Source organism: Vicugna pacos, chromosome 17, assembly GCF_048564905.1.
Source record: "Vicugna pacos chromosome 17, VicPac4, whole genome shotgun sequence".
Classification (NCBI taxonomy): Eukaryota; Metazoa; Chordata; class Mammalia; order Artiodactyla; family Camelidae; genus Vicugna; species Vicugna pacos.
The window spans coordinates 22,238,972-22,263,712 of record NC_133003.1 but is presented as its reverse complement, the minus strand read 5'-3'; the positions used below and the strand labels follow the sequence as shown (position 1 = coordinate 22,263,712).

The following is a 24,741-nucleotide window of genomic DNA, read 5'->3' as shown; positions in this document are numbered from 1 at the left end:
GACCATCTACAGAAGCTATTGAGTTCTAGCTTTAAGAACAAGTTCCCCCTTCCTGATTCTATGCCAAACATGGAGCCCAAGCACTCAGCTCAGCCAGACTAGTAGCATGGGTACCTCATTACCACATCTGGTCCCAGGAGCAGCCTCCGGCACATTTCCCACCCTTGTCAAGCATGGTCTTGTTGGCCAAAATGATGACAAGGATGGGATGCCACCACTTAAGATGGAAAGTTCTCCAATGTCCCTGACCATCTCCTCAGCAGCTGAGGTGGCAGCACAGAAGAGCACTTCAGGGTAACGACGGCTTCACAGTTCCTTTGCCTCAGCCGAGGGTGGACCCAGCATCACCCATATCATGGCCAGAAGCAGGGAGGTTCTTACCCACAGAGCAGTAACATCCCTACCCCTGCATGTCTGGAATACAATCTTGTGAAAAGTGGAGAAGTACAAGTGTTCGCACTCAATCTGGTCTTAGAAACTGGAAGGAAGTGGAAAAGCCAATTCAGTTACGACTGAGTTTCCATGAAGAGTTTTCACACACTGATTTTATCACCAGGCTAGACTGGCTCAGACATGCTCTACCCACCTCGTCATCCAAGAATAGAGACAGACACTCATTTTTCAAGGTATTTCTTTTGTAAAGGAGCCAGATTTGGCAACTAGACTGAAAATCTTCCAAAATTCTGTACAAATGTGTAATATACAAATATACACAAGGCTTTTGCCAAGAAAAGACAGCGCAACAAATGATGGAGGCGGCTTTGGTGTCACATACCACCTAGGGCATCTCAACACCCCCTAGGGATGCAAGGGGCTGATGGACCACAACATAGGCTACACATGTAAAACACACTACATTACACTATGTACACTGAAGTATAAAAGACCCACTGTCCCCTTGGCCAGCTCACAAGCCCTCTGGCAGGAAGGCAGGTCGTTCACCAGATAACCCAAACAAGGGGAACTCCTTTAAGTGGGAGAACCTTGCAGAATGAAGTGGCTCACCCTAAAATCTATTAACAGCAGAAGGCATGCCCTTAAGAGAAAGGTAGTCAGAGTGAATTCAGGAGATGGAGCACTTCTTGCGCTCTTTGGAGCTCCTTGTCATCTCTCTCTCTCATCCACTTGCTGAATCTCACTCCATCTCAGTGAACCGGGCAAACATGGCCTTTCGGACAGCATCTTTGTAGGAATCTGCACCTGACAGTCCATATGCACTGCCTTTGGCTCCAAGGCCAGCTCCTTTTAGCCGGACCTGAGCCTGGGGGAACAAAACTGTTGTCAGCAGCTGGCAAGCAGTGTGTGGACTACTCCCTACACCGTCTCATCCAGTCTACTCCTTCCTGAGCAGGACTACCCACTAGGAGATGAGAGGAAGTTTTCTATTATGAAGACATGGATTTCTACACTGGAGACCAGGAGCAGGTTAAGGACTGAAGGTATCAAATGGGTAAGGGAGACAGGCAGATGGAACCACACCCTCCCCCAACCCTATGCCTGCTTAGCAAGTATCGTGCCTAGGAAGGGCCCCAAAGCACTGCACTGAAGCCCAGGGAGGGCCTGGTAATTCTGGGCATGGATCATAGCACGACACCCCGAAGTCTGCAAAACTTGCTTGAACAAATCAATTGTAAGAGTCTGACCTAAGCTATGTTGCCAGGTTAGAAAGGGAGCAATCACAGGTGGAGCTCCTGTCTAAAAGGCCAGTGGCTGGGGACCTCTGATCCTGGGATTATATTTCAATTTGAGCTCTGAGTAAAGGACTTCTCATTATGGATGGAATTCTTACTAAATTATAATTTGTTTTTTACCTAACCAGAATCACTTTGAAAGATATTAAATCCAAGCTAAGCTACATGGGTCTGAGTCAGTGTTAAGGGTTTGTTTATGACAAAGGACTCATCTCATCTCTGGAACAAGCCTGCAAGTCACTGAAGCCCAATCCTACTGCTTACCTCAATGGGGGCTGTGATGCCTTGACACTTTCTTCCCAAACCCGAGCCTTCCCGCCAGCCCATGGCCTGCAGCATCTTGTTGCCAATGTTACTATGGTCAATGCCATCTTTGGTGGGCTGCTCGTAATTCCTGCCAGTGGCAAACACACAGTTACTTATAACAGCCAGAGCCCCAGCTCACAAAGTGGAAAATGTGCAGAACACATACACAGTGCCAGCATCAAACTGCTTCTTGCGTTTGGGTTCCGGAGGTTCTGGAATGCCATACTTCTCCCGTCTTTCTGCGGCTCGATCCCGGTATTTCATCTATGTGGGGAGAACAAATAGATAAAGATATCTGGACTTCAATGCACCTACACTTAAGATTATCACCTCAAGTGCTTTCTTCATCTGGTGCTTGGCCTTCTAGAGTGGTCTGAAATACCAAATGCCCCGTCTCCCTCACTGTACTTAGTCACATCCAAAATAGCAGGTCTGTAGAGATGAACTCTGTGTGGAACCTGGGGCAGAACTATGTGTCTAATGAGCAGCTTTATTAGTCACCTCTTGTCAAGCTCTTCAGAATGCTGGGTGTGGGCACAGCCTGCCAAGGTCCTCTAGGGAGAGGAGGACAGAGCTGCTGTTCCCCCTCAGCATTTGGAGGGCCCAACTCCAGGGACAGACAGACCCAAGGAGGCTTCCAGAGACCTGTTCTGCAGTCTCTGCAGAGCTGGCACCATAAACAGAGGATTAAAAAAAAAAAAAAAAAAAAACAGGAAAGCAAAAGCCCTAACTACAGCCCTCAAAAGCCTTATGAATTATCTTGGGGTGAGAAATTTTAAGTAATTTGCCCACAGGTTCATTTCTAACCCACAGGCCAGTATTTGTATTTAAAACCCCATCCAGCTGGCTCTCAGTCAGCCTCATTAATTACCAGTGACTCCCATTACTGGCCTCACAGGCTTCTCCTGCCTTCACCCCGAGCCCTGGTCTGCCTTGTCCACTGCTTCCTTCCGTATCACCTGCAATCATCATATCATGTGTCCTGCTTGCTGCTCCCTAGGCCTAATTTGAAGCTCCCCTTCATTGCCCTCAAAGGCTTCCCTGGCCAGGCCAAATGAGATCACACTCAACTTCCTAAAACCCACAGTATTTTACCAGCAAGGATGTAGCATTCGGAACCTGTGCACAGTCTCGAGGAACAGTGAGGGGATCACAAAGCACATATTGCCTGGGTCGAGTTTACCTGAGCCACAATGGCCAGGTGACAAGTGCGTATGACAAATCCTACCCTGCCCCTGGGACCTGGAACAAGTGCTACAAAAAAAACCCCAAAGGCAGTTACCCCAAGATACTCTTTCTAGTGGCACATTGACCCCCATTCACCTCTCTCTCCCTCAGCTCCAAGGCTTCCAGCTCCTGCTCGCTCAGCCTGGATCGTCGGTAGATGTCCATGTTTTGCTATACAAGAGATTTTACAGATGGTAAGAATTCAGACTGCCCCAATTTGAAATGTCACATTACCCACATCAATTGTCTTCTAAGAGTCAATGCCCAATTCAATACACTACAGCATGAAAGCCAGAGCCCAGTGTATATGGAGTTGCCATGCTCCTTTCCACTCTATATAATCTGGAACAGACTATGATCAGGAATAGCCTTCTAAAAGGCAATCATTCAACGCAGAATCTTCACTATTGTCAGGGCACTCGCATCGTCTTGCTGCTTCCCCTCCCTGCCTCAGCTCAGCTCAGAGAAGCATGGCTACCTTGTGTAGGTCTGAGAGCTGCTGGTGCCTGACCAGGGCATCTCTGTTTGGGAACTGGCGCCGGCAGAGCAGGCAGGCCATCTTCTTCCAGTCGGCCAGCTTTTCTTCTTCACTCTCAAGTCTCTCCACCAGCTCCTCTTCATTGTCACTGTCACCACTGTAAGCAGCGACCAGACCCCTCTAGGAACAAGAGGAGGGTGGGTCACTGGAAATGTACAACAGGAAGACAGCGATGGCTAAAAGTATGCCTAATCCAAGCTGTGAGAGTGCACCCATTACTCATGTCACATGTCAGTAGTGTATCCCATTTCATCCTCCTGTGTGCGGCAGTCAGGTCCTCCAGTGCTGGACCCAACAGCCTCCTGGCATCAAACCTCTTGGGACCCAAGAAGAGTTCCTGGATGGCTGTTTTCAGACTACTGACCATGTATGAAAACTCCAAAATAGATCAGAGTAATAGCCAACCCAAACCAGTATCTACCAAGTAGAATAGGTTTTTTCTTATCTTAAATTTTCTCTTTCCAGACTGTTAAAAAATTCTATGTACAACTGCAATAAAACTCAATTAACTGGAATTTGGGCTTCATCCTCTGCTCCATCTCACCTGCTTTCACACAGGGAAAACAAAGCCCTCAATGTGGAGTCAATGTGTAGAAGCTGCTCCAAATACCTACTGACAGTGACCACATCCCATTTTAAGTAGGAATCACATTAGCCAATATGCAGCTGAGATTCAAAGTGAGACACAAAACACAGATATGGCCATTAAACACTGGAAGTACTTCCTTACTTTGAGAGGATTCTCCTCGTCTCCATTTCGTACCAGTTCTGGGATGAGCTGTTGCCTTTCTGCTAAGGCTCCCTGGGAAACAGAACAAGTCATAAGCCTCAAATTTTACCTAAGTTCCCCTTATGAAGTATGGTCATTCCCACTACTGTTACCTTCTTCTCAAAGAGAGCAAAGCCAGCATCTGCTGCAGCAGATTCTCTCCTTTCTTCTTCCCTCAAAGAATTGACAGGTTGAAAGCTGTTTTTAAAATTTTCTTTCTGCTTGTTTAAACTCTTAGCCCAGCGTTCCATGTCTTTGGCAATCTAACGTCAAACAATCATGAAAAAAATACTTAAGTCTCCTGTGCCAGACAATAAGCCATTAAGGATCTTACCTCAACCATGGTCTGTAACAAAACCCCTTCAGCCCTTATCTTTATGAGACGCTACCGCATAACAACCAAAAATATTATTAAAGAATACTGCTCAAAAGTCTGAGTCTTTCAGTATTTTTTCCCTAAGTATATCGGCAACTGACAGACAACACATAGTAATCCTAAAAAATTGCTAAATACTCTTCAAACTTAATGTAAATAAGATGTGTGGCCCAGATTATTAAGAATGCAAATAAAGTGCATATAAATGCCACAAATCTCCCCTGACCTCTAAATAGCTAAAAATTAAGCTCAATACCCCAGAGAGAAATATGGGTCTGCTGGCCAGGTCATGTTCTCACCTGCTGGGCTGTTTTGCTCTTGGGTTTCTCCTTCTTTTCCTTCCCCTCTTTTGCAGGTGGTAAGCCTGTCTGCTGGTGGGAGTTGGACTCTGCAGCCGGCACATAGGTCTCCTTCTCTCCATCCCAGTAAAGGTATTGCTGGGTTAAGGAATTGTAGTAGTACTAGGAGGAAAAAAAACCGCGTAACAATGCAGACTTTCTGCTGTGTCAAACCATTAACTTAAAGGAGTATTTTGTCAAAAAAGGCATGTCAAAGTTGTTCAGTCAAAAAAACTAAACATAAAAACATAAAACACATTGCAGAGCAGTAGTATTTCCTGCCCAGAGAGGAGCCGCTGGACACTTGCTGTAGGTGAGGACGATGAACCAGCCAGTGAAGAGATGTGAAATTTCCTGGGCAAAAGTGGAATGTGGTTTCAAGAGTCTAGTTCCCACTGATTTAATCCCTGGGCCTGGAGGGTACCCAGAGAGCAAGGTGCCTGACCCCTTTCCAAAGATAGATCACTTATACAAATCAGGTGGCCAGAACAGGTGGTTCAGGAGGATCTTTTACTCACATGTGTTGTTCCATGACAATCAGTTAACATCTCATCATTGGGTTCAACTGTACAGAACCCTGCTTCAGGATACCCAGGCAACCAAACAAAGGGTTGTAAAATGCTAGCTTGGGAGCCTGGAAGGAGGTGACAGGGTGAAGGAACCTGATCTGAAATGTGTGGAGAGAACTGCAACAAAGGATGGGGAGCAGCTCTCTCTCCTCTTCTTTATTCTCCACTCACTCTACCTGCTCAACAGGCACCCAGTAGAGACTGCCCGTTACATCTCATCCAGAGAAGGTGATGTGGGTCAGAGACACAGGACTCACAACTGCTATGGCAACCCAGGAGAACCGGGAAATAGTCAGTCTTCACAAACGAGAGCAGTAGAACCATGCAGAGGTGCGGCCTGCTCAGGCAGGTCCCACACAGCTTCACACCTTACTCTCTCAGAAGCCACAAGCTCTCAATGCCAAGTTCCTGTTAAAAGCACTTATTTTCACTCTTCTACACATACAGCTCCTGGTCACAAATAGCTGTTTATTTATGGAGTGTTAATGTTGTTTTTCCTCTTTAAAAGTTATATACATAACCAAAAATGAAATATCACTCCAGAGATCTCCTAATTTCCACCTTCAAGAATACACAGGGTTGCTAAGAAAAAGAAGCTGGACATAAAAGAGCACATAATATCTGATTCCATTTATATAAAATGTCTAGAACAGGCAAATCCAGAGACAGAAAGCAGACAGTGCTAGCTGGGGTGAAGAGAGACTAGGAAGTGACTGCTCAGTGTATAGGATATAGGGTTTCCTTTTGGGGAGATAGAAATGTTCTAGAATTAGGCAGTGGTGGTGATGGCGGCACAACACTGTAAATATACTAAAAACTCCTGAACTGTATACTCTTAAATGGTTAAAATGGCCAATTTTATGTTACATGAATTTTACCTCAATTAAAAAAAAGACTATATAGGAAGAAAAAAAAATCACAATTTGAAACTTCTGTCTAGGTCTTTCCACAAAGGTTAACAGCCACCTATAAAATTTAACTTGACAAGATAACCCATGGTAATAGGAGTAAGAATAGTGGTTACTGAAGGGGGAGGTACTGACTGGCAAGAGGCATGAGGGACATTCAGCATGTTAGGAATGTTCTCGCTCTGATCTCCGTGCTGGTATATGTAAGAACGCATATACATGTAAACCAAAGAACTGCATGTCAGTTCTGTGCTTTTCCATATGTACATTATCCCCCAAAATACTTTTTTTAAACCCTTAAATTACCTGCGAGTTGGGGTCATAGTACAGCCCTGTTGTCGGATCATAGTAATATCCTGAAGATTCATCATACTGGTAAGTGGATGTGTCAGGCACTGCTGCAAAAACAAAATCCAGCACAGTCATTTCAGGTAAGAAAGTGGCTTTACTTCAAATTCTAAGTCACTGAGATGCAGCAGGCCTTAATGGTCTTCTCTCACATCCCCAAGTGTCCCTCTGACACCCACATAGGGAGAGGAACTCTTAGTAAACAAAGACAACAACTAGGACCTTCCAACTGTCAACAGCCCCGTGAGGTTTGGCTTACCATATTTGGTACCAGGAACTACACCAGTGGGGGAAGCGGCTGGGGCCTGTGTACTTGTGCTAGTGCTAGGCTGTGCTTCCTCAGTCTGGAAAGAACAGCAGCTTCAATATAATTTCAACTGTAAAGCCTCTTAAGAGAACTAAATCACTGCAATCATCCAGCAGGAAGGGCTCCCTGACAGACATACGATCTAAGGCAATCCTTGAATAAAATACATGTTTACAACTTTCTTCCTAAAGGTCAAGACTAAGCATGCATAGTATAGTATAAATATACCCTGTTTGGAACCTTATAGTTAAAGTATATACACAGAATTATTATATTATTTAATACTACTAGACAGAGAGAAGTAAGATTGGAATGTGTGTGTATTATTCAATCCTGGCTCATACAGCAGGAAAAGAACACTTGTACAGCAGAACAAAATTTCCCCAACAGTCACCAGTTCTGTATTTAGGACGACAAGATTACCGGAGAGCTGGGCGGATTGGAGGTTTGATTATACAGCTGGGGACTCTGAGACACTACAGCCGCTGAGGTGGTGGTCACTGCTGTGCCTGATGATAAACACAGGAGTTAGGAAGAGCCAAGCACTGAACTCTAAGCCAAACATCCTTATCTGTAATGCCCAAGCTAGCATCTGTCTTTGCATATGTCAGTTCTTAACAATCTAGTTTCCATTAAGTATCCATGAACCTATATTTTCATTTTTATAATCCTACTAGCACATGACACACAAAGTCAAACTTCCTATATGATGGCTAAGAAGGAAAGGAAGAAAGTCTCTATATATCTGCTCTGGGGTTGAGAAAAGATTTCACTGCAACACCTTTGTAATTCTGGAACAAAAACTAAAGCAAAGACTTCTTACAGTGACCCTTCTGATTGATGTGTGGACACCAGACTCTAGGGCCACACCATCTATGCTCACCTGAACCCATGTGGGCACCAATGAATCCTAACAACAAAGAGAGGGAGAATACCAACTTGAATTTCAAGAATGTACACTGTTTACAACATGGTCTCTAAGATGTTCTTATTAGTTCCTGATGTACGCAAGCAATCCTAATCTCCGCCTAGAACCTTAGATACATGGTGACAACTCTGAATGTTGTCTGAATGACAACTTTCCCCCAAAGTCTTGCAGGGAAATGGATTCTCATGTTTATTTGGGTCTAGTTAGAACATCTAGTTGTATCTCTTCAAATGTATCTGCTTAAACAAAAGATAAAAGGGAGATGAAGTTTATTACCTGATGCAGATGATGCATCAGATTCCAATCCTCCAGCTTGTTGCTGATAAAACTGCTGGTAATCCTGTGAGTACTGAAGAAAAGCCCACTATTAAAGCTGCTATTCTCAGACACAGGAGATCAGAAGTTGGATGCTGGTCTAATCTACCTACCTGAGCATACTGGGCATAGCCATCTTGGCCTGGCTGCAGGTAACTGTAGTCAACACTGCCTCCTTCACCACTCTGAGACTACAAAATGTCAAGAGGAAACAAAGACAAACTTGGTGGATACCAAGTTTTTAAAAACATCCTTGGAGAGCTTCTAAGGCAAGCACTACAGGAGAGGGTACTTCTGTAATTCTGAACAATACCACCATGCTACTTTGAGCAAAAAGATCCTCCATCTTACCTGGGTAGATGACCACTGAGCTGCAGCAATGGCTGTACTAGCCACAGAGAAGGCGCTGACCCGGTTACCATCTGGGAGGACCAAATCTCTGAAACCACAAAGATCCGATCACGTGATTCCATCTCAGTATGCTTCCAATCACTAACCTCCCACTAGCCAGAACACAGCAATTCACTCTAGTCTTTGCTGGAAGGTCTCTAATGCCAGCAAGGCCAATTTTTAGAGCAAGGAAAGGTTTCGATGGGCAAACCCCTCAGTAGGAAAGTGTCCCTATAGTATCACTGTTCTACTTTGTACCCTGCCATCTAATAAGGTGTCTGCTGGATAAGCAATGATACTAGAAATGGGAAACTGACATCGCTAGAATGAAACTCTATATACATGAAGCTGTTTATTAGCATGCTGTTCTAGAAGGAAAGGATTATTTCCAGATGGGTTTGCACTATCCCAAAGCAGCTTGCATAGCACATGTTCTCAACCCATCTGACATGTCTGTCCTTCTCTGAAGTTTTCTGGCAATTGGTTATTGGAGACAGGCAGAAATAAGCTCTAAGAGGAGATAACTGTTTCCCTTCTAGCCTTGGCAACCAGGGAGGATAGCGTCTCAGTGTACAAAATGTGGGCTTAGGGTACAGTTAGCAAAGCATCTAGGGTCAAGTGTGCAGATGCAGCAGTCTGAAATAAGGATTATGAAGCCACTCACTTCCTGGCACTTTTAGCAAAATCAACCCCAATAGTTTTGCCATCAATTTTCAAAGGAGGATGGAGACTCTGTAGTATCTGAAGCAGCTGAGAAGCATCCTGAAGGAGAATGTGAAGAAAAATAATTTTATCATGTAATTAAAACACTCTCCCTACCACTTATCCCATTCCAAGAAATAGTGCTTTCTATTAAACGAGAGTAATTCATTATTGTTCGTGCATATGAAATACTGAGGAAAAAAATACTCCTTCCTTCAGGACATGAAGGTATCCAGTACTATTAAAGGAATAAATGCTAAATTAATCTAAAACAAAGCATGAAGGACAAAACTGGCTCCAATTTCAGTTCGGCCAGTTACCTACAAGTACACACTTTTTTTTTTTTTACCACTTATTAATCAGTCTGTAATTTAGCACTGCAACAATTCTCATCATGTTGGGCTCCAGGAGCCTTACACATAGAATCATAATTTGATGAACCACATTTGCCTCTCAGAGCTCAGTTATTTTTTTAATTTTATTTTTTTTATTGTAATGTAGTTGATTTACAATGTTAGTTTTAGGTGTATAGCAAAATGATTCAGTTGTATCTATACATATGTTTTCTTTCCAGATTCTGTTCCATTATGTTATTACAAGAAACTGAGTATAATTTCCTGTGCTATACAGTAGGTCCTTGTTGTTTATTTACCTTACATATAGTAATGTGTATCTGTTAATCCCAAACTCCTATTTTATCCGTCTCCTGCCCTTTCTCACTTATTTTTTGTCTTTTTTATGTTTGTAAATAGAATTTGTATCATTTTTTTTACCTTCCATATATAATTAATATGATATTTGTCTGACTTACTTAATATGATAATCTCTAGGTTCACCCATGTTGCTGCAGATGGCATTACTTCATTCTTTTTTATGGCTGAGTAATATTCTGCCCCTCCCCCAACCTCACATCTTTACCCATTCATCTGTCGATAACCATTTAGGTTGTTTGCATGTCTTGGCTATTATAAATAGTACTGCTATGAACACTGGGGTGCATGTGTCTTTTCAGATTACAGTTTTCTTTAGATATATGCACAGCAGTGGAATTGCTAGATCATAGGGTAACTCTATTTTCAGTTTTTAAAGGAATCTCCATACTGTTTTCCATAGTGGCTGCACCAATTTACATTCCCACCAACAGTGTAGGAGGGTTCATTTTCCTCTACACTCTCTCCAGCATTTAGTTTCAGACTTTTCAATGATGGCCATTCTAACTGGTGTGAAGTGATAACTCGTAGTTTTTATGTGCATTCCTCTAATAATTAAAAGCTCAGATTTTTTTAATAAAGGAAGATTCAATGAACACCTCACCATTGCAGAAGACAGTTGCACAAACGCGAAGCCTCTGTTCTGCTGGGTCTGTTTGTCTTTTATGAGGCGAATGTTATTGACAGCTAAGGATGCGTAGGGAGACAGCGCTGTCATGATGGAATCCACAACAGTGTGTGGAGCTATGTTTCGAAGGATGATTGCTGGGGGGTGAATGAGACAGATGATATATATATGCATTCCCACCATCAATGCCTTTCAAGGCAGGTTCAAGTACAAACAAATCCATTTTGGGAAGTTTCTAGTACATATGACCCTTGAACAATGCAGGGGGTTTAAGGATGCTGATCCCTCTGCCACCCCCAACTCCACCGAAAATCTGCGTGTAACTTTACAGTCAGCCCTCTGTACTGGTAGTTCTATATCCACAGATTCAATTAATGGTGAATGGTGTAGTATTACAGCATTTACTAAAGAAACTCAGCATGTAAGTAGGCCCACACAATTCAAATCCATGTTGTTCAAGGGTAAACGGTATATCTTTCACTTTGACTTGGAGAAGATTCTAAAGACCAATCATTTATGAAATAACCTGAAGTTGCTACTTATTAAAAAAGAATAAAAACATCCAACAAAGGTCAACTTCCAACATAAAAGCCAAAAGATTGTTATCTGAACTTACTATCACAGTAATAATCCACAGACTGAACTGATTCTGTGGTTCCAGGGGGCACTTCCTGTTCAGAGTCTGTAAAAAGGTAAAGAGAGAGAGAGCCTCATAATTGAAGACAAACAACAAACCAATGTAAAGAAATACATTCAAACACCAAAGTTTTAATTTTAAGTAAATGTAGCAGTCATTATTTTTCTTTTTTGAACCACTCGTCGCTATAGTAAAATCTCATTAATTTTGACATGAATTTTCAATGTGGAATGTAAAAATTGGGCCAGTGGAGGGCTGACATTACTTCTGTACTAAAGAAAAGCAGGTACAGAATACAAACTAGGTGATCAGACTTAATTTTAGAAAATAAAATAACTATCTGTACTCTCACAATCATCAGCAGCATCTACCTAACCTAAGGTAAAAAGTTTAAGGAAAATTCATAGGTTATTTGTTTTAATGCCCTACAATCTAGGTTCACAGACAACCCAATTAGTCACGTTTTAATACATATCCCAAACAGCTGAATCTGGGCTTACCAAACTTGTCTGCTCCACATCGGAAGCATTTTAGTCTTTTCCTGAAATTGTTAAGGCAGCACTGGAAAAAAAAAAAGTTTTACCTGTAATTATTTCTCACAGTAGGCCAGGCTTACTAAAAATATGGGTTAGAGCAATAGGACATTGGGCAAGTCCTAGTGAGAAACAAAAAAAAAAGCAGAAAGTGATACCCACGTATCCAAGACAAAGGGGCACTAAACCTAAAAATTTAGAACGCTTCACTACATGAATTTTTCCAAGAAAAACAAATCTTGACGTATTTTGAAGCAGAATTCTATTTTTATTAAGTTGGAGAAAAGTTTCAGTTCACCCTAAAACCCTGCAGCAAACCACTAGAAAACTTCTCCCTTATATGAGAAGAGCACTTTTATGGACCACTCTTACACACACAATGTAAATGGAATACTGTCTAGACGCCTACTGGACATGGGACACATGCAGAACAAAGAGTCTGAGCACTCTCAAAGTGTCAATGGCAACACCTAAGTTCAAAATGGTGCACTGGTGACTAGATCATAACAGACTCGATACAACTCGAGCAGGGACACAAGGCGTTGTTAATGTAATTAAGAGACTGCTAAAGTTGAGAGCTTTAGAATTCAAGAACCATAAAGTGAAACAAACTTAAAATCTTCATTGAAACACTGGGCTTAGAACCTAGATCTTAAACAAAATCTCTTGTGTTCAAGGGATTCTGTCCTGTAATACCTAATCAGGACGACCCAAAGAAAGTCACGAAGTACGAAAATCACCTTAGGATAAAAGCTAGTGATTGGGTACTTACTAGTTTCTTTATTTAAACAATCAAACAGGCAACAACAAAACCCCAAAAGTTTTGTTCTACTTCAGAAGAACACAGCTTACCTTGTTACAAAGCCAATCTTCAAACTTAGGTCTGGGATTGCTATAATGCATTGCAATATGCTTTCCTTGAATCACCAACTTTTTCTGTAAAAAAAGAAGTAATCAGTTATTCCCATTGTGGGAAACATGTGTCCATTTTCCCAGGGCAGAGCACACTTCGGAAAAATCAGTGCTCTGGAATTAAATGGACAACATACGGGGAGGACCAACCACCGCCACCTATACTCTGCCCATCCAATCCTTCAGATAGGCAGTAAGAGAATGGGATGCGGAGTAAAGGTAAACGGAGTCAGGGAGTGCTGAGAAAGCTGCCACACACTAAACGCTGACATGCACCAGGCCGTGTCTCCAGCAGAGACAGAAGTCCTAACAATCAGCATTGACAGGCTGCCTGAGAGTGACAGTCTATTTCAAAAAGCAGAAGACACAACTCTCCCAGTTCTGAGGTTGTCTCCTACTTTAGCCCTTAGCATGGTGTCCTTGGGCTTTGCTTCACTTTTCTCCCAGTCCCCAATTCTTATGTAAAGTGAAAGTCTTTGAATTTCCCCTTCCCTCAAACTCCTGCTTCAGGATGTGTCCTCTGGGGGACAATGGTATGGGAACTCATTTTTAAAGGGAATCTGGTTACAATTTTCTCAGGAGGGACTATTCTGAATGCCATCGACTGTAAAATAGCTAAATGAGTTTTCTTCCTGCCAACTGCAACCACGTGATGTCCTGGGTACAGATGTGTTTTTCACTGAAATAGATGGTACTCTCTTCAAGATGAGTAACCAGGAGGCCAATGAAGTTTCTTCAGGGGGTTAGAAAAAGTTTATAAATGTTCGTATACCACCTCATCCTTCAAGTCAACCATGTGACTAAAAGGGACTTAATTTTCAAAGGTCAAAACTCCGAGCGGAATCAGTCTAGCCAATACACCCAGCACCTGCCCCCAAAGAGCCTTCATTTAACAAGAACACCTTTTCTTTTTTTCTCCTGAGGGGTGGGAAAGGGAGTGGGATGTTCTGACAGTGTCAGAACAGATTTAAGAGGTTAGATATCCAAATTTTTTAAAGGAGTCTAACCCCTCTAAACATACATACTGTTGAACAATTTGGTTCTTGCAAATCCTGGAAGAGTTAAGACATGCTGTGAATGTTGTTTCTGCAATATCTAGAGGCAAGACTACATGTCTGGCCAAGAGGGAAAGAGCTGAAGGGCCATCCACTCTCTGTGTTGTATAGAAGCAAAAATAAAGAAGCTGGGAGATATGTCAACATATCATCCCACTAGGAGGGATGTGTGCTGGGAGAAATTCCAAACTACCACTGAGTCCCTAATCCTACTGGCCTTTTATCTCCGGAGTGAACTTGAACTGTAATGAAATATTACACATTAACATAGCTTTGTATACATTAAAATTGTGGAGATTTTTAAATGCCTTAAAGGTTTTAACTTCCTAGGAGTTTTAAACTCCCAGGTAAGTCATTCCGATACATCCACTGCATCAAAAGATGGTGTCAGGTCAAGAAAGAGGACTCACATGAAGACTGTCTATGTTCTGAATTTACTAGGATGGTGTCCATGGTATGAAATGAATTAAGATCTACTTTTGTAAGACCAGGCTGTCACCTCTGGGTTAAGAAAATGAGGCTTAAAAATCACTCAATCAAAATGATACCCTCATTAGTGAGTCTTGTTATAAATGACAATAAATTACCAAAGAATATAACTCTTACTTTGAGTGACAAATCATAAAATGCTGCAGAAAAGCAACATAATGAGTTAAATAAGCAAACTTCCCAGAATGCACTTGGTTAAGGCATTCAATACTGTGCTTTGGAGTTCTGGCAAAAGTTATTTAAGTGCCAAGCACTGAACATTATCTTGACAAACTAGAAAACTTCAGTTAATGTTATATCCAAGAATCATCAATCATTTGTTCTGAACAGACTATAAAAGGCATTCTCAGGGAGATTAGAATGTTAATGCCACTCTAACTAGATTAGACAGCAGGACACCAGCTCCCAGGCTAATCTCATCAGACATTGTTCATATATTCCACTAGGTCCTTAAATAGTCTGTGAAGACCCATATGAAAAGTTATGCCTCCAGGAAGCTTGTGGTCTCCAAGCAGAAATAAAGGATTATTCATAAAATGCCTGTAGCAGACTTCTATTACATTCTCTTCACTGTCAAATCGAGAGTTGGATATTCTAAGATTACTCTCAATAAACATAATAGGAATAGGAATATAAATTAGGTAGGGAAAAGGGGAATACTCAAAAGATATTTTGGTAACTATGTATTTAGTGGTTAACAAAGCCCTGCCAGGTAGCCATATTTAAAGGCAGAGCAAATTCTGCAATGTAGTGCTTTGTACTGTTTCAATCTAGTAATATCAATTTTAATATATACAAAGCTTTTTTCTTTAAAGTCACTCCTTTGGAACAAACCACTCCTTCAACCTTTTTTTTTTTAATTGTACAGACTTGTTCCATTTTCATGAATATCTAGACTTGGTGAGTGAAGCAACCTGATTGGCTTCCATCCAGCTGGTAGCATCTTGCAAGTGATAAAACTCCACGAAGGCGAAACCACGGCTTACACCTAGAGACAGCATTCAGATATAGACGGGATACTCGTGTTAGTCAGTTCCTTTATAACAGGTGAATCTCTCTCCCACTGCTTCAACACTGCGTGACAAAGCCAATTGGGAAGCAGCTTTACAAATGTGACTTGACTTGGGGATCTTCTTGATACTTTGCCATGGCAAGGAACCAAGCCGCCTGAACTAAATGCCACTCGATTTGATTCCACGTTTAAAAAGTAACCATGCAACCGTCTACAGTCAAACAAGGAGTTCATAAATCACTACTTACCGAAAGAAAAAAAGCCCTTAAAACCAAAGTTTATAAAAAGGTCCTCAGATGCTTTCTAAAACATCATTTTCAAAGAGTCACATTCCTTAGCCATGGCAAACCTCTCATTCTGAATTCATGTGCTTGAAGATTGGGGGTATCAGGATGTTCTTTAGGGACTGAGGTGGGAATGGGGAAGAGAACCAGAACAGCAGGAACTAAGCAAGCTCTCACCTGTTTTCCTCTTCATCAGCCTCACGTCTGCAGGCTGAGGACCTTCAAAGGATTCCATCATTTCTCGAATCTGCACAGGGTTTTACAAATTTATTTATAATTAAAGTTTCAGCCACAAACTATTCCACACTAAAGAAAGTCCAAGGACTAGGGTTTACATCAACTGCTTAATTAGCAAGATTTTAAACTTCTATCATCAAAATGTAATTATTCTAAAAGAGAATAAAAGAAGGAACTCTTCTCAGAGAAACTGATGTACTGTAACAGCTTTGAAGGCATTATTTATATGCTGACAGGGAATTTGCCTCAGGCACAAAAAGAAAAATAATTATTATTTCTTTATTTTTATAGCTTTTTTTAGTTTGGTTTTTCTTTTGGGGGGGTGGTATTAGGTTTATTTGTTTACTTATTTTTAGAGGAGGTACTGGGGATTGAACCCAGGACTTCATGCTAAGCATGCACTCTACCACCTGAGCTTGCCTTCAGGAACAATTATTTACGCTGTGATACAGTCTTGCTCATGGTATGCTGTACCTCAAGCCTCCTTCCTTCAGTCTAATCATACTGTCCTCTATTCTAAAGGACCAGAGAGAAAAAATGAGAGTTAAGATGTCACTGTCCTCAGAAGTACATGACCAAGAATCAATATCCAACAAATGAGGAACTCCCTTAAGATAAACATTTTCTGCACAATGTCTTAAAAGAAACAGTTTTCTTACATTTACATTAATGGTGAAAATCAACAAAGCTCGTAACATTCTCAGGCTCCTAGTAAATTAAAATAAACAGTAATTGGGCCCAAATAAAGAATCCTGGCTCGTCGGCTTGTTACTGATGTCAGACCCTTATTGCTGAACTCCAAATACATTAAAAAATACATTAGTTCCTTTAGCTATTGTATCAGGCAGCAATATTCCCAGGAAAAAAAACCAGGGCCAAATTTGCAAAACGGAGATTCTTAGTGATCCCAACTTTCCATAATTACGTGTAAAGGCTGCAGAATTACAGATAGTTAATCCTCATTATTTGTGGATTCTGTACTTGTGGATTTGCCTACTCACTAAAATTCGTAACTCCAAATCAATATTTGCACTGCTTTCACAGTCATTTGCAGACATGTACAGAGTATTTAAAAAAAAAAAAGTGAGTTGCCTGATGCACCTGTTCCTGCAGAGGTGATTTTTGCCTTGTTTCAACTTTCATACTGTAAACAAGTGTCCTTCTTATAGTCTATTTAGTGCCAAGTTTTTCACACTTTTGTATTTTTTGCTGGTGATTTCACTGTTTAAAATGGCTCTCCAAGTGAAGTGCTGCAGTGCTGTCTAGTGTTCCTAAGTGCAAGAAGGAAGGTCCTTATAGAGAAAATGTTAGAAAAGCTTCAGACATGAGTTACAGTGCTATTGGCTGTGAGTTCAGTGCTAATGAACCCACAATATATACTAAATAAGGCATCTCTAAACAGAAATACACATAAAACCAGGTTATATATTGATCTGTTGATGAAAATGTCGTGACCAGAGGCTCACATGAATCTAACTCTGTATTTTCCCTAAGAGCATGGTACAGTATTCCCAGTGGCTTTACACACTGTAAATACAGAATAAGGAAAATTGGCTGTATCTGTTTTTTCAGTCTGAGAAGAGCTACACTGAGCCAGACCCAATCACCTGACTCAAGTTCACACTTCATAACATAGTAACTAAAAAGTTAGTCACCAGAGTAACTGAAGACAGTTTCTATAAAAGTAGTGATACAGTAACATGTATAGTAACACAGTTAACTAAAGATAGTTACTCTAAGAATTCTCATGTCTGTGGGGGGACTAAAATAAAAAGACAAACAATACGGAAGTGATGGGGAGGGTATAGCTCAGTGGCAGAGCCCATGCTTAGCATGCCTGAGGTCCTAGGTTCAATCCCCAGTACCTCCTTTAAAATAAGTATGTAAGTCTAATTACCCCCTCAAAACAAATGAACAAAAACGATAAAGATTTAAAAAACGGTTTGTTAAAAGAAAAAGTTAAAGAAATTAATGAAAGCGATAAACTGAAGTTCAGGAGATGATTAAATACTACAATTTTAAAATGTTTTAAAGACTCCAACAAGCAAATTTTCTACAAATATTGCCTGATATTTGGGAATCTCAGAAATTCTACTTTGAAACCTGCCTTCTTACAGTAGGCACCTCTGTTTCTCTGAGAAGCCTGAAATACACAAGCTCCGAGGGACACATCTCTAACAGACACCTCAAGGGGATGACATGATCAAAAAGTAAACTTTCCTTAATTGACTCCTGCAGGATTTCTTGCATCACCTATTCCATATGCCCATGGCTGCTGCTACCTGAGCTCAGCTCTGCCTTCTATCTACCCCTATCATTCTCTCCCTCCTCCCATCTAACCTGAAGAGCTTTTGTTGCCAGGCAAAAACCTCAGTAACTTTCTTTTATACTTAGCTGGGCTTTCAAAGACTCCACCACTGCACCCCAAATCACCTTCCCACCCACCTCTCTCTTGGCCAAAGTCTTTGTTTTCAATAAAATCAAGCTGGCTAGGGCCAGTCCACACCTTTTCCTCAGTTCTCAACCAGATCAAAACACTTCCATCCCTCAACAATCAGCTCAACTAGTATTTCCCTGAAGCTCTTCTTTACCCGCCACTAGTAACCACCTCCCTTAAAGAAGTCTCCAGAGCTATTCCACAGAAGACTTTCAACAGGACCTCTTTCAACTCCTATACTTTTCTACTCTGCATTGTTTTCATCATCTCCTGATCTTAACTATTCATTCTTAAACTTTTATGAGGCAGGATCCATGCTTCTGCATCACTATAGCATCTAACAATACACAGTGTAGCAGCTGTGCAATGGATCACAAACACCTACTATTAACTCTAACATCCCATTTCATGTTTGTCACTTCCAGTGTTTAGAGGACCAAAGCTGTGTGAAGTCAGTACTTACCTTCAGCTCTGTCTAAAATCCACTAAACATTAGTTAGATTATTACTTTGAATACTCCAAGACAATAGATACTGGCACAACACCATGCATTTACATCTTTTAAAAACATATTTCAAAACATCACATTCATTTCAAAAACAATATTGGCTGAGCAGCCTCCTGCAGTCAGGAGTTGGTGATTCACACAAATTCTGCCTCACAGGTCAGGATAGGCTTCAAGCAGAAAAAGGAACATTGGGAAAATGATGGACAAAGTGGCCTGCTGGGGAAGTAAGTGATGGATGTGGCTAGAAGGAACAGGCAAGGGCCACAGATACCACTGGAAATCAGGCAGTGCCCAGTACACCAAGGCTCTAGTTGGCTTGTATGAGAAGTGGGGAGTCAGGCTTTTCAGAGGTTTCAAATGGATAATATCATTTCTTTTTTTTTTTTTTTGGATAATATCATTTCTATCAAATAAAAGGGTGGCCAAGTCAAAAATATTCTTACTGATACATCCTCACTGAATAAGTAACCAATTCAATAAAAATGTACTGTATACCTCCTAAGGGCTATTGCAGGAGTAAGAACTGCTCCTTGTAGCTAAGGAACTTCTGAAAACTACACTAAGCTTCAAAGCCTAAATATAAATGGTAATTTATCTATGAACCAAGTTGAGAGAACTCCACCCAAAATATAGAAATGTATTTCACTAGGTATTAGTTTGAGATAAAATAACAAAAGAAAATAATGGTAGAAGCTCAAAGTTCTTTGTGCCTATTGAATGGCTCATTAGAACTGCTGGTTCCCCTTACATCGCTCTCTGTGATGGTGATGGGAAGGCCACGAAGCATGATGGTCTTGCTCTCCCTCTCATCACTGATGTCATGCCTGTAGTCGTGCTCACCATAGTCACCATCTGAATGATAGCCATCTTCAGATCGGTCACTGTTCCTTCTTTCACGTTCTCTCTGATTATTACAATTAAAAAAAAAATTAAATCACACTGAGCTTATTTATACCCTTTGATCCAGTCCCTCCACTCCTAGGAATTTATCTTTAGGAACAGAGATAATATAAGAACTCCACGATGATATTCACTGCAACGTTTTCTAAAACAGCAAAAACAAAAACCAAACCAAACCAAAACAAAAAACCCCACAAAACCAAACCCCCTCCCCAAAACAAACAGAAAATAAAACCAAAAAACCCTAAACCTGCAACAATCATTTAATTCAGGAAGAATGGTTTAACAACTCACCATACAATACACCAACACAATGAAACACTACTGCCTGTTACAATAAAATGATTATATGCATAGGAAAAGAAAAAAAAGTGCAAAATTACATGGGCAGCACAGTTACTTCTAAATGTCTGCATATGGAAGGGAATGTAGAAAGAGACTTGCTACGATAATGTCAAAATTACAACTTCTAGAAACACTATCTGAGGCACAGGGATGATATAAACTATGCCCCAACTGCTTCATCTTTAAAATGCGAATAACACTTACCTTATAAAGTTGTAGTGAGATCTGAATGAGTTCACGTAAGTGTTCAAAAGTGTGCCTGATGAATGGTGAGCCCTATCTATGTAAATCCTGGCCAGTATTTCTATTACTATAGGGCTGTCTGTCTTTTGAGAGTTATAGTCAACTCAAATAGATTTCAGAATAATAGAGTTTGAATATAATATTACTCTTGAGAGACTTCCACACTTGGTATACTTATTTCAAGAATCTTGATGATTTTGTGCATACAATTTATAATTCTAACAATTCCATAAACAGTTGCTGGTCGCTCACCTCTGGGCTGTCATAGTCTCGGTAGTCGTCGTATCTATCACCCCTCCGATCATCACTAGATCTTTTATAATCCGAGTCCCTCCGCCTGCTTCTGGATTCACGCTCATCACGGTCATCCCTGTCTATGATGGAACCGTACCTTCCACTGCGCTCTGTTCTACTCACTCTGCCAGGAAAAATAACTTTCTTTTACTCTAAAGTAAATCACATTTTCTCTCTTCAGAAAACATGGTTGAAAAAAACACACACCCCACAGCTCAGTTTATAAGATACCCAAATAGTTTAATAAAGCCCTTAAAATTCATCACCAAATTCCAATTTACAAGGACAACCACTGGGAAAACACCTACATCCCTAAATGCAAAGGCAGTTTTCATAATAAATCAAAAAATACAGCTATTAAATGTTTGGGTTTAATATTTTTGAGAAAGAGTCAGGTTGTCTAAGTTCATCTTGCATTTTCCCAAGCCTGTGGTCTATACATCATTCCTTTCACCCCTGATTTTGGATCTTAGTGAAAGGTAGGAAAAATGCAATTACAGCTGTCCCTCAGTATCTGAGGGGGATTGGTTCCAGGACCCACTGCAGATACCATGGATGTTTAAGTCCCATAGTCAGCCCTCTGTACACATGGTTCTGCACCCACAGATTTAACCAAACATGGATCATGCAGTACTGTATCTGTTGAAGAAAATCCACATGGGAGTGGACCCACACAATTCAAATCCAGGTTGTTCAAGGTTCAACTGTATTAGCATTTCACTCAGTTTCAAAGGAGAACACATCCTGACTCACCCACTCTGAAGGGTAACTCACTGCTGAGAAATGGACCAACAACCTGAATGATTAAGTCTTTTTTTCCCATTAGGCAGTTAACGAAGTTCATTTGTTAGACATAACTAGCACCATCAGAGTACATTATTTCCTATAACAGCTAATTTACTTTTAGTTACTGGGAAGCACCGGGCTTCACAGGAAAATCTAATAACAAGAGGCTTAAATCCATTTGACCACAGATATAAATAGTTCTTTCATAAACTGTTTACCAGGTTCATAAAACTCTGTAAGGAAAAGTCAAAGGAAAGGCTTACAAGGGACTCATTTAGGGTATACAAATAATAAAAAGAAACAAATGAAATAAGAAGTCTAGGACTATCTCAGGATGTGAAGTGTTGGGATAAGAGACCTTAAAATTGTAAATGTTAATTTAATAAGTTATTTGGAAACAGAGACTACTGACACAGCATTAAAACAATGACATCATGTAACATGAATTATTTCCTGAGTCCCACTGGGTCATCAATCTGATCTATCACTGGGACTGGACTCAAAATTAAGGAGGCAACTGGCTGAAAAAGTCAAGGTTTTGTATTTAAATCAAATGGTGTAAGTGGGAGAATCCACAGATGACACAGCAGTAGAATGCTCTCAACCTAATTATCCACTAATTCTTAAGCAGTTTTTCTTTCTTTTTTCTAATGTAACCCATGGTCCAAAAGCTTCTCAGCTCTATAAATCTGGATCATTTTGTCATGGAGGGGACAATAATGAGAACTAGCATTCACTGATTGCTTTCTACAGCCAGGAATTGTGCAAAGTGCCAGACTGGATGATCTCCTAGCTTTGCCAATAGGGAACTCTAAGTGACCTACTCCACTCTGCTCTCCTTTGCCTAATTCTTTCTTACCCTTCAGGCTTCATCTTAGAGAATACTTTCTTCAGGAAGCTTTGCTGGCTGTTACCAAGAAAACACATGTTCCTAAGTGTTCTGGCAGCACTCTCAACTTCTTTCATCACAGCACAGTTCACACAGTATTTTAATTCTCTCACTAAACTACATGCTTGTGAGAACAAGTATCATGAAGGTGCTCAAAGCAATGCCTGACAATAAAGACACTCAAGTATTTGTTTGCTAGACAATTTTTAACAAATAGTTCAGTCCCCATTAAAATGCTGAGATCAAAGGTGTGTACAGTAATAACTTACCGTTTGTCTGAACCCATTGTCCTACTGAAGATCTAGCACACAGCTCCAAAGGTTCAAATTTTGTTTTTTCTAGGAGACAAAAGAGATTGGTTGCTGCAAATCTGAGAGATCAAGTATAAGTCAACTGTTTTATAAGCTGGGACACTACTGAGGTTGAAATTTCATTAAATCATTAACAATGATTATCTATGGTTGGGGGGAGGAGGTGGGGACCAACTGTCAATATTAAAATCATGCTAAGGTTTTGTTAACAACTAGCATAGCACAAAGATGAATAGTTTAAAATATCAGATTCCATATTCAATAACGAACCCATAAAAGGATGCAAGCAGAAGATTCCTTCCTTGCTCCTACTGTAGGATTACAAAGCAAAAAGGTCACAGCTGCAATCAGCTCCCTGTCTTCTGAATCAAAGCAACTCCAGTAGGGTAGTTGATCGTTAAAACATTAATCAAAGTGTCTTTACTAATACAAGGAGCGAAATGAAATTCAAAAATTACTTATGAAAAATGTAAAATCTTTTAGAAGCCGGGTGCTGAGCTGACTGAAATCTACTCCATTTATAAAACGCAACGGCTGATCCAAAGCTATTTCAATGAGACAAGAGCAAACCTCGATACGACTTAATTTCTAGGTAACAACGATAACCACCACAGGCCCTTGAGACCGCCAGCCTGGCTCCGCAGCGCACCGACAGCGATAAAACATCACACAACTAGACGGCGTTCGATGCGTCTGAGGTCCGAAAAACTAGTCACGGCCGTTCCTGCCGCCTGTTCTAAAGCAGGCGCTCAACGAACATTTGCTGAATTAATAAACGGAAGAGAACCATCTGGGAGAAACAAGGCCCTGGGCAGAATCTCTGATGCCGCCCCTCATCTCCTGGGCAGTGCCCAGACCCACCTCCGTGGGGAGTCGCGGCCGAGATGGCGACGCCACGGCCTGCGTGACCGAATCAAGCGTACGGCTTTCTCTTCCTGCCTGCAGGCGCCTCTCATCCCCCAAGAAGTTCCCAGTCCGCGCATCAGCCTTCACCGAACAGCTTTCCGGTGAGGGCATATTCAAGTGAACCTGAGGGACGATGGCGGCTAGAGACTGCCAAGGCGCCCCTGAGAAGTACCCGAGGGACAGACCACCGCTCCATGCTCAGTTAGGCTTGGGGGTCGAAGACGTGTACCTGCAGGGGCACACTCAGAGCCCGAAAGAAGCGGGCCTCAACCTGGGGGGGAGAGGACGCCATCTGAAAGCTGACAGCACTGAAGACGAGGAGGGGCGCGGCCCTCCAATGCTTCGGGTAGCCCTTCGAGAGATCCGGCTGGGGCTGATCGGCCGTCGCCCGCGGCTGACAGGGAGGCTCTACAAGACCTACCCCAACACCAAGAACCGCCGGTCATTACGGGCGGCCGCCTCACTTACCCTCAGGGAGGACGGAAGCAACAACAGTAGCGGTTTTGTGCCCCAGAATTCCAACAGGGTACGGCCGCTTCACAAAATGGCGCCTCCGTCGACGGCCGTCTCCTACCCACAGTACCTCGCGCCTATTCCCCTCCCCCCGCCACCCGCCTCCTAAGGAGGTGTCCAATCCGCAAAGGCGTCTGGCCGCGCGGGGGCTGCTGGGAAGTGTGGTCTCTAGGGCAGTCTGTCACTTAACTACGCCCTGTGTTAATTTTCTGCGTATTTCCCTTTCTTCAAAACCACTACTGAGTACCCAGTCTGCCTTTTGCAGACCCGGGTTAGAGCTCCTTCCTTAATTAGGCATAGTAATTATTTCCCTTTGCTACAAGGACCTTAGTACAGTTTGCTTTCAGTGACAACGATGTAACCCATCTCGTTTAATCTGGCTTTAAGAGAAGGAACGTGG

General features: G+C 41.6%; 1 protein-coding gene across 1 annotated transcript; it reads right to left on the bottom strand.

Moving 5' to 3' along the window:
• Positions 1-614: 614 nt before the first annotated feature.
• RBM5 (RNA binding motif protein 5) lies at positions 615-24,409 on the bottom strand. Its single transcript, XM_006196326.4, has 25 exons — positions 24,297-24,409; positions 22,881-22,949; positions 20,895-21,060; positions 19,903-20,058; positions 16,150-16,219; positions 15,591-15,664; positions 13,073-13,156; positions 12,188-12,248; positions 11,667-11,732; positions 11,027-11,187; positions 9,675-9,772; positions 8,972-9,059; positions 8,734-8,811; positions 8,582-8,654; positions 7,801-7,886; positions 7,330-7,414; positions 7,029-7,120; positions 5,207-5,368; positions 4,645-4,794; positions 4,493-4,564; positions 3,703-3,882; positions 3,321-3,395; positions 2,164-2,261; positions 1,956-2,085; positions 615-1,261 (listed from the first exon to the last, which is right to left on the bottom strand). The coding sequence occupies exons 2-25, from the start codon at positions 22,895-22,897 to the stop codon at positions 1,136-1,138; spliced, it is 2,448 nt and encodes an 815-aa protein (XP_006196388.1). The 5' UTR covers positions 22,898-22,949; positions 24,297-24,409; the 3' UTR covers positions 615-1,135.
• Between the last annotated feature and the right edge of the window lie 332 nt (positions 24,410-24,741).